This window comes from Chaetodon trifascialis, chromosome 21, assembly GCF_039877785.1.
Source record: "Chaetodon trifascialis isolate fChaTrf1 chromosome 21, fChaTrf1.hap1, whole genome shotgun sequence".
Lineage (NCBI taxonomy): Eukaryota > Metazoa > Chordata > Actinopteri > Chaetodontiformes > Chaetodontidae > Chaetodon > Chaetodon trifascialis.
In genome coordinates, this window is record NC_092076.1 from 9,125,570 (window position 1) to 9,136,527 (window position 10,958).

Here is a 10,958-nt window from a genome sequence, read left to right on the forward strand (position 1 = left end):
GCATCATCAGTATAATGATATATTATTATTATGTTATTTCAGATCACTCAAAGGCCAGTGAAAATCATTAGCAAAACAATACAAATGAACTTGGACCAAAATAAATGCAAGTACAATGTTGCCTCCACTATAAATTGTACTTATGTGTGATGAATCACTGAGGATAGGAAAACACGGGAGTTTTCTTATTGCTTAATGATACTGTAGTGCCCTCTAGTGGTTTTGTGCTAACAAGAAATTTAGGATAACCTAACTGTCAGTGCTCTTTCCTGCATTTATATACATTTATATCAATCTAGCAAAAAACAAATAATAAATAAGATTAGTTATCTCGTCATAATAATGGTAGTTTTGAAAAAAAAAAAAAAAAATAGAAATGCCGTCTTTATTATTGATCCATTAACCCTACTTAGAATATTAAAAAATGTTTTGTTTACTTGATGGAGACCTGATCCTTTGGGATAGGTAATACTGTTTTTGTTGCATGTTTGCAAAAAGATTAACTGTAAATAAAAATATAGACTGAATGAGGGCATTAAATGAAAAGAAAAGAGAGATTTTTTTCAGCTCCCAGCATTGACATGATCGATATGCAAACTCATAAGCATGTCAAGCTGTTTCTTTGTGGATCATTTCATAATGGAAAATCCTGGTAGCAGCAGCAGCCTGACCACCACGAAGACACACAAGCAGGTGTCGCTGCTGGCCCACAGGTGAGCTATGACGTCTGCACGTAAGTTCATGAGTTGATTGTAAAATGATTGATGACAATTAGAAGTTTATGGAATGGTTTAAAATATACAGAGTTGGATAAAACAATATCACATTACTTTTTTTTTTTTTTTTTACATTTAATTTGAAAAGCTAATGTATGTAACTTTTAAATATATATATTAGTCTCACGATTACAAGAATGAAATAACTAAAACAAAAAACTTTGCTTTGGGACAGTAGCATAAAATATATTATAATTTGGATGCTACTCTTTCATTTTTGTAGTGGCGTATTTTCTCATGACCTCAAAAAGAAGAGAAAAAAACGCTATCGGTACCCGGAAATTACGTCGGCTCGTGCTCGTTCTTTCCAGAAAAAATGGCAGCTGTTGACATCGACGTGCCGGTGGACACAGAACCACAAATCCGCACTCCGGATGACCTGGAACGGTAAACACATATTTGCCAGCTGAGTTTTACTGTGCTTTGTGTATAATGTGAAAATAACGAAAAATTTCCCGACTGAAAGTAGACACTATGAGCTGACAAGGCTCGCGCGACCAGCACGGGGACAAGCTAACCAGGCTAGCTTGCTAGGTGGGAAACGGCGAAAGTGTGTGCGGGGTTTTATTAGATTTTAAGTAGTTTTCATAAGTGGCAGGCGTTGGTGTTACCATCAGTTCGTCAAATTAGACGGCGAATTGTGAATTTTTAATCAAGTTAGTCAAGAATACCAAGCCAGGTGAATTACCGTTTCGTAAGCTCAGCCTCAGAAAGCAAACGCTATTGTCTTTTGGGACTCGCTAGTTAATGAACATGTTTGGTCGGGAGCATTATAAATCTAATCACGAAACAGAAACAAAGGACATCAATGCAGTTCACTCGACATCAGTAACATACACTGTTGCCGGACAGTGGTTAGCAGACAAGGCTTCCATCTTTCGAGAAAGTTCCCTACGAGGCAGCCGGACAGCCTCAGCGTCAGTTAGACTCTGTACGCCGACCGTCTGATAAAGTTACTGCTATTATCTAACCTTTATCCAAGAAACTTTCCGAAACTCCTAAAAATGTCTCAGCTATTTCAACAGACGTGACATGTCGTGATAAGACGCCGAAGTTTTCAATTGTTAAAGCATATAGCAATAGTTAAAACGATGATATCTTCCGAAGGTTTTAGTTCATTTTAATGTTTCAGCTAGCTGTGTAGCTTCCGGATGAGAGGCATCACTGACGGTGCACTTCTATTGGTGACTTGTCATACATTTGACCTGTATTACATAAATCCAAGTGAGACGTAAGACGTTTGTTTCTGATTAAACAGATTGATATATTTTTATTTCTATAATTCAGCGTCGACAAGCAGTAGTAATAAATATTTGACTACCGGACACGTGAAATATAAAATATAGGAATGAATACTCGCATTAAGTGCCTTGACCAATCGTTGGGGATTGAAATAAATCAAAGTATCATAATGATGGTGATAATAACAAACTTTATTAATACATCTCTATTCAGACCAAAGTTACAAAGTGCTTGACGTGGTTGAAGCAGGGTTAAAACATATCAGGGCTGCAATGAGGCAAATACAAACAGACAATAAAAAAAATACAAATGGAATAAAATGCCCAACAATAAATAACAGAAGATACGAACAATAATAGTGATAAAACTTATTTAGTTAGTCTTTAAGTTTTTCTACACAACAAATTAAAGGTCAATGCGGTTATTAGGATTAAGGACTATTTGACCACTGAATGAATGCAAATGTCATGTTACCAAACTCTAATTCATTGGATAATTAGCTTTTTTCTCACAATGGGAATGTTCCTGGTTTAAGAAAAAGAAGTTCGAGAAATTTGCCATAACATAAACTGGAACCATGCTAAGAGATTAGTACTATTGCACCTTTTTTGGCCTTTTTTAGACACTTACCTTGGTGTAACTGATTGGGGTGCAGCCTGAATTGCAACATGTTTTAAATGCTTGAGCCCATAGAGAGCAGCGCAGCAGAAGCTTCTTCCTTAAGTGAATGAGCTTTGATTTACCCTTACCACATGGTTCTTTTGACAGGACTGCTGCAGATAAATTTCACTGCTATGTTTAGTACAGGAGCTGTCAGGACTGTGTGTACCCTGCTCTACTGTCCCAGTTCCAGGTGTAACACACCAGAGTCAAGCCCTTTCAGACTCATTCAGACCTCATTTGCAAGAAATTCTCTGAAGGATATGAATGGTTATTGGCAAACCAGCTGGTCTGGCTCGATGACTGACTTAACCCTCAGAACCCCCAAGCAGTTTCTGGACATTTTTTTGCTCCTGTGATATTTTTCTTTTACTCACTATGGGCTAGTTTTCCACTGCAGTGTCTAAGTCCTGCAACTATGGAAACAGCACAATCCTGGCTGCTTGAGCAAACTCAAAGATGCCTTTTGTGAAGTATAACACAGAATTAAATGTTTTTCAGAATCTAGAAAATTCTAGTGACACGTAGAATAAAGTGATTTTGATGAAATAACACCATTTGAATCTTAGCTTTGATTTTAACAAGCTAGCCTGAGCAACTTGATCGTTTCTGTACATCTTGACTTGTGGAGGGGGTTAATTGGTTGACTGGTTTATTGCTGCATAGTTTCTCTGTGTATACTGTATCCACCTTGACTCTGGCTTCTGTTTCTCCTCTCTCCAGTCAAGCTGAATGGTTCAAGGAACAAGGAAATGTATTCTACAGCCAGAAGGATTACTCTGAGGCTTTCAACTGCTATACAAAGGCCATTGGTGAGATTACCACAAACCTATTCTTATCGCTGGAATTATTTGAGTAATTTCCCTCTCATGATGTATTTTCCCATGCATGTGCCCTCCATGTACTTGAAAATTTTGTCTGCCGTTCGTCTGTACTGATTATATTTTCAGTAAAACTCAATATTTTGTAAGGATAACTGTACTGAAATTTTACTGTAAATTTTACCCATCTCATTTTGCCTCTGTGACATGGATTTTTTCCTTTTATCTTAAGACACATGCCCCAAAAATGCTAGTTATTATGGCAACAGGGCAGCCACCCTCATGATGCTCAGTCGCTTTCGAGAGGCCCTAGAAGACTCCCAACAGGCTGTGCGGCTGGATGACTGTTTCATGAAGGTCAGTTTGAACAGACTTCTCATCTAGGACGTCATCTTCATTCTCAGCCTTGCACACCACTTATTGTCTCAAAACCCCAGTTGCACTTGCTGAATAGAGAGTAAAATGTCCTAAACAGGAAGTGTACCTCTCCTGTCCCACAGGGTCATCTGCGTGAGGGCAAGTGCCACCTGTCTTTGGGAAATGCCATGGCGGCCAGGCGCTGCTTTCAGAAGGTTTTGGAGCTGGAGCCCAGCAACAGAGAGGCTGAGCAGGAGGTGGGAATCACCTGAACTTTTCACATTTTATTACTGTAATTACTGTACAAGAATTCATTCCAGAGACTGAGCACAGATAGATGATTGCTGTTGTGTTTTAGAATAAGACTGCAGCGACTCTACTAGAGTTCGAACGGATGGCGGATTTTGGCTTTGAAAAGCGGGATTTCAGAAAGGTACTTTGAACCCATACTCTTTTTTTCCCACCAAACTCACAAACAGTGAGTCTTAGTTGATTTGTCATGTGATCAATTTTTTAATGTGGTCTAACTTGGGCTTGGCTAATGATCATAGCTGGGAAATATAAACAATGTCTGTGGCATATCAATATAATTTATGAGCACGCTTTGTTTTGTAAAAAACTCAGATTTGAGCATGAACATGCTGGCAGAAGTTTCTAGTACTGAAGAAATACTGTGACTGCCAGTCAAAGAGTTTTTTTCATAGTTTTACAGAAACCTCCTGTTTGATGTTTAGACTTTGAATAGCTTGTTTGACTGGAACTGCAACATTTTTATATTAATAACTGGCTTTTTACCTGATCCAGGTGGTGTTCTGCATGGATCGGGCCTTAGCTGTGTCTTCTGCCTGCCACCGCTTCAAGATCCTCAAGGCTGAGTGTCTGGCTCTGCTTGGACGCTATCCAGAAGCCCAGTCAGTAGCGAGGTAGGAGAAACTGGTGTTAGAGTCATGACATTCAATTATTTTGTTACAGTGATGTCATTTTTTGGCCTCTGTCATTGTTTTGTAGGACTAACATCTGGATGCCCATAAGATTTTAAATGTGAGATGGATTAGATGTACAAATTCTTAACAGCCTTCTTTTTTTCTTTATGTTTTTTTTTTTTTTTTTTTTCAAAACTTTCTCTCACAGTGATATCTTGCGAATGGATTCCACCAATGCAGATGCACTGTACGTTCGAGGCCTGTGTCTCTACTACGAGGACTGCATCGATAAAGCTGTACAGTTCTTTGTCCAGGCTCTGCGCATGGCACCTGACCACGAAAAGGCCCGGCTAGCCTGCAGAGTAAGATTGTCCCTTTGCCTCTTTCCTCCTCTTTTAATCGGACAAAGAAATGAACAAATGTGTGGCTGAACGCGGGACCAAGAAAGTCTAAAAATTAGTTACTTTAAACAATCAAATAGTTTAAAATATCTTATGCAAAACAAATGGTAGACATTAATGTTTGGGCACAGTGAAACAAATGCATTTGTATAGACATACAGTCATGTGAAAAAATTAGGACACCCTATGAAAACGTGTGTTTTTTTGACGAATTTAAACATATGGATATTTAATATCTATTTTAACAATACTGAGAGGTTCAAGTAATGTAACTAAACAACTGAAGAAAATATTTTTAAAACCCTCTGTAAAATGTAATAAAATAAAAATGCAATTTCTGTTGAGGAATAAATTAGGACACCCCCACATTTATTCCCTCTTAAATTGGCTGAAATCACACACAAGTGTATCACATCAGGTGCACATGATACAACATTGTCACTCAGCATTTTGATGAAGACTTGCCCTATTTAAACCTCAGTCATTCAGTTTGGTGTACTCCTGACTGTTGACATGAGAGTGAACACCATGGTGAGATCAAAAAACCTGTCTGAGGCCTTCAGAAAGAAGATTGTTGCAGCATATGAGTCTGGTAAGGGATTTAAAATGATCTCAAAAGATTTTGAAATCAGCTATTCCACTGTCCGGAAAAGAGTGCACAAGTGAAGGACGTTCAAAACAACTGCCAACATGGCCAGGTCTGGCCGTCCAAGCAAGTTCACCCCGAGAGCAGAGCAAGATGCTTAAAGAACTCTCCAAAAACACTAAAATCTCATCACAGGACCTACAGCAGACACTGGCGACTGTTGATGTGAAAGTGCATGCCTCTACAATCAGACAGAGACTGCACAAGTTTAACTTTCACGGGAGGTGTGCTAGGAGGAAGCCTTTGCTCTCTAAGAGAAACATTAAGGTCAGACTGAAGTTTGCCAGAGAGAACATGGACAAAGAACAGGACTTCTGGAATAATGTTCTTTGGACAGATGAGTGTAAAATTGAATTATTTGGACACCAGAACAGAGGACGTGTTTGGCGCACACCAAATGCTGCGTTCCAGGAAAAGAACCTCATACCAACTGTGAAGCACGGAAGTGGAAGTGTCATGGTTTGTGGATGCTTTGCTGCAACAGGACCTGGCCAGCTCACCATCATAGAATCTACCATGAATTCTACAGCTTATCAGAGGGTGCCTGAAGAACCTGTGAGACCATCAGTAAGAAAGTTGAAACTGAAGCGGAACTGGACCCTGCAAACGTGACAATGACCCTAAACATACCAGTAAATCCACCAAGGACTGGCTGAAAACTAAGAAGTGGAGAGTCCTGGAATGGCCCAGTCAAAGCCCAGATCTTAATCCCAGTGAGATGCTGTGGGGTGACTTGAAACGGGCCGTGCATTCAAGAAACCCCTCAACCATCACACAGGTTAAAGCATTCTGCATTGGGGAGTGGGGAAAATTTTCCTCAGACTGATGTCAGAGACTGGTAGATGGTTACAAGAAACGTCTCACTGAAGTTATTTCAGCCAAAGGGGGTAACACTAGGTATTAGGGGTAGGGTGTCCTAACTTTTTCCTCAGTTTAAATATGCATTTATGTCGATGTCTTTTGCTTAACGAGTAAGTGTTATTTTTTTGTTGTTAACCTGTAATTAGATTACTTTCTTTTCCAGAGATTAATAAAAACATATGTCGATATGTGAACATTTCTTAATGAATAACTGAATATGTAATGGTGTGTCCTAATTTTTTCACATGACTGTACATATGCGGTGGTGGGTGGCGCAATACATGCTGCTGCCCATCATTTTACACTAATCTGCTGATTGGCAGTAGGTCGCAATAAAGCGCAAGGAAGCTTAGCAATGTGCTCTCAAAGGCAGTGAAGAAAAAGATGACTGTTAGCAAGTAAATGTTGATGCAGGCAATGATGAAAAGCTTTGCAAATGATTTATGAGGAATGTAATGCATTTGACTGGACTTACTCTCTTCCTACCAGAATGCCAAAGCCTTAAAAGCCAAGAAAGAGGAGGGCAACCAGGCATTTAAGAACAACAACTATGAAGCTGCCTACCAGCTGTATACAGAAGCCCTGACGATAGACCCAAACAACATCAAGACCAACGCTAAACTCTACTGTAACAGAGCCACGGCAGGAGCAAAGGTAAAAGACAACAAATCCATTCATGTTCGCCAAATTATATATTATATATATAATTATGTATGATATATAACAGCGACAGTCATTTCAGTCATAATGCAGTCTGATTTTTTTTTGCCTGAAAATAGCATCCTAGCACAGTGCTCTGGCTCTTCCAGCTCGTTGTCTCCAATCATTTCACTGTAATTAACTTCTTCCTCCCTGACAGCTGAATAAACTTGATCAAGCCATTGATGACTGCACCAGTGCAATCAAACTAGATGACACTTACATCAAAGCCTACTTAAGAAGAGCTCAGTGGTATGCTGTAGAGTCAATATGAGCACTTTTTTTCACTCATTTATGTGTTTTGTGGTTCAGTATTGTGCAGTTTTTGAGTGACTTTGTGTTTTCCGTAGTTACATGAACACAGAACAGTATGAGGAGGCAGTACGGGACTATGAAACAGTTTATCAGACAGAAAAAACGCCAGGTGAGCTGCTGTCTTAAGTTTTGCTACATATATATATGGTTGGGTTTTCGCACTCCCATAACTTGATTTTTGTTTTATCTCCGTAGATCACAAGCACCTGCTGAAGACGGCACAGCTGGAGCTTAAGAAGAGCAAGAGGAAAGATTACTACAAGGTGCTGGGAGTCGGCAAGAACGCCACCGAGGACGAGATCAAGAAGGCCTATCGCAAACGGGCCCTTATGCACCACCCAGGTAGTCATCCTGGTGTTTGCACAAGAGACTGATTTCGATCATAAGTGGTGGTTATTTATCTTATTCCTGTTGTTTTGTGTCATTGTCTTGCAGACCGTCACAGCGCAGCGACTCCAGAGGTGCAGAAGGAGGAGGAAAAGAAATTCAAGGAGGTGGGTGAGGCCTTCACTGTGCTCTCAGACCCAAAGAAGAAGGTCCGCTATGACAATGGACACGACCTGGATGATGATGGCTGCTTTGATGGAAGAGGTATGTGGTTCTTTTTATTTTCAGTGGCATGCTTTACGTTCAACGTACAGGGTGTTAGTGGGACGATAGAGAACATCCTGTGATCAGCTTTTCACACCACTTAACTGAGAGGAAGACATTTCAAAACATGGCGGCATGAAAAATTACCCGTCCTTGATGGCTAAATAGACCTTTTTAACAGCAGCCATAATCTTATTTTGCACAGGAACATTCCTAACTGAGCAAAATTACCTGGAAGTATGTAAGTGGCAGCCAATGATAAGAGCTGGTTGCATTCCCTAAATGCAAAAGACAGATTGCTTCCTTTGATATCGCCTTCAGCATAGGATACATTGAGCCATTCTTTATGAAAGGAAAGATAATGTCATCCCAGGCCTGCACACTGGCTACAGATGTAGACCAGTTCAGAGATGAGAGAAGCCTAAACATGCATCTGTCCTCCTTTCTGTCACTGTTAACAGGCTCACATACACTTCACTGATAAACCACAGAACACAGTAACATTTGGCTTCATGAACATGCACACACGCACACACACACACACACACACACACACACACACACTCACACAAACATTCCCATGCCAGCCCTGATAGTCCCTACAAAATCATAAGACCTGCCTCTGGATCGTGCCAAGAGTTCATAATGTTTATACCGTAACACACAGTGTAAAGACAGCAACACTTTTTTCTAAAATGATCTTGATGTCATCCATTTTAATCAACTTTATACTTCTACTCTGCTACATCTCAGAAGCAAATACTGATGACACTTTTGTTTTAAAAGTTGAAACGTCTGTGTATAGTATGTCAAACAGCCTGGATCATCTCCATACTGTGTTTTGTTTATCATATCATCATATATCATCATCATCACCTGCTAATCCCATTATATTTGCCTTTGTTCTTCTTCAGATTTTGATGCAAACAACATCTTCAGGGCTTTCTTCGGTGGCCACGGTGGAGGATTCAGTTTCGATTCCAGTCCAGGTATAATGTTTTTTTGTCCCCAGTTTAGACATCCTTAACTTAATTGAAGCACTGACGAATTGATCAGAGAAAGCACATCCTATTAACTAATTTCTTCTTCCTTTTTTCCCCACCTAGACTCTGCACCTGGAAATTTCTTTTTCCAATTCGGCTAAAGTGGAGGTGCATATGGCAAAATGAAGCCCTGCAGTGGACAAGATGAAGTCGGACTTACACAGTCACCTCATGATGCTCATTCTCCTGAGTGTCTTGCAAAACTCTCCTCACTTTTCTTTTTTAAGAGGTTTTTGATTATTGCAGTCACTCCTAAATTTTCTCCCCACATTGATGCTAACAAGTGAAAAGTCAGAGGTTTCCATTTTGAATCAACATTGTAAATAAAGGAGTGCTTAAGAGATCTTAGAGAGGTTTGGATCAGCTGATCAGAGCATGTCCCTATTACCAAAATCAAAATGATATTAAATGTAGTCTAATCTTGTAAAACTGCCTCAACCTTCATAAAGGTGATCAGCATTAAGAAATGCATTAGAATTGTAAACGTTATGGTTGATAAATCTTAGGAGACACAATGTGGTATTTTAGTTTTAAGGTTCTCCTCAGACCTCAGCATGTCTCTATAGAGCAAGAGTCAATGTACTGCGGAAGTTCAATGTCAAAACTGACCTCAGGACAGCCTGTTAAGGACAGTGCTAGTCTCTTGTGGCTGTATTTCCAGGTTTTATTGGCTCACTTGCCAAATATAGAATCAACTTGCAGGGTTTTTGTTTCTTCTTCTTTTCTTCATGCTGCATTGTGTATTTGACTCGAATGTTAATCATTGTATGTCCATAATTTTTTTTCCCTTCCTCAGTCTTCCCTCATCCTATTTATATTTATTGTACTGTATATTCTAATTTGTATACAGCAGAATGCCAGTGTTCATTGTCATCCTCCTCTCTTTTTTGTTTTGAGACTCATTTGTAAATGTTTTCCACATCATCCTGTTCACTTCCAGATTGTGAGGCCAAAATTAGCATACATGGACTACAGATTGTCTTCTGTTGAAAGCACCAACCACACATCTGTCCCGTTTATCAAATTCAAGCGGTGCCTTAGAAGAATGAGCAGATCAGTAAAACTTGCATCAGACGCTGCAGAGCCGCATCCTATTCGCAAAATGCAACAGTTATGTATAGCATGTTTTTTTTTTTTCTTCTTCTTCTTGTTTTTGTGTTTTTGTGTTATAGGAAAGCATTTTCCATATCTGGCCAGGAAATTAAACTGAAAGTAAATTCTTCATCCTGTCGAACACCAAGACTGAAATTTTGTTTCATTCGCCATCGATCACACCCAGCTGTCCTCCACCTTTCCTTGTCATGCACATTCCGTCAGTACAGCCCTTCCCCTACTTGTTCCACCTGTTTCAAACACACACATTGGTAGGTTGGAAGCTTCTGTTGTTAATAGTTGTGTCACTGAACTATGTATCATTTTTAAAACCTGCCACAGTATTAACAAGTTGTGCTTTTCTTAATGCAAAAATAAAGGCTTGTCTTTTACTGTAATGCTGGACAATTTCTTTATGGCATTTCATATAATCTGTTTTCAGATTCTTTTTGTGTGTGAGTAAGTACATTTACTGAGATAGATGTTGAGCTTTTTACTCCACTACATTAACATCCATATTTATTTATTTAT

At 39.4% G+C, this 10,958-nt stretch overlaps 1 protein-coding gene across 1 annotated transcript; it reads left to right on the forward strand.

The window, feature by feature from the left end:
- Positions 1 to 1,082: 1,082 nt before the first annotated feature.
- Positions 1,083 to 10,825, forward strand: LOC139349875 (dnaJ homolog subfamily C member 7-like). Its single transcript, XM_070990915.1, has 14 exons — positions 1,083 to 1,163; positions 3,402 to 3,490; positions 3,732 to 3,856; positions 4,000 to 4,113; positions 4,215 to 4,289; positions 4,661 to 4,779; positions 4,988 to 5,141; positions 7,177 to 7,341; positions 7,547 to 7,638; positions 7,737 to 7,810; positions 7,897 to 8,043; positions 8,137 to 8,292; positions 9,207 to 9,281; positions 9,399 to 10,825. The coding sequence occupies exons 1-14, from the start codon at positions 1,093 to 1,095 to the stop codon at positions 9,434 to 9,436; spliced, it is 1,494 nt and encodes a 497-aa protein (XP_070847016.1). The 5' UTR covers positions 1,083 to 1,092; the 3' UTR covers positions 9,437 to 10,825.
- The last annotated feature ends 133 nt before the right edge of the window (positions 10,826 to 10,958 follow it).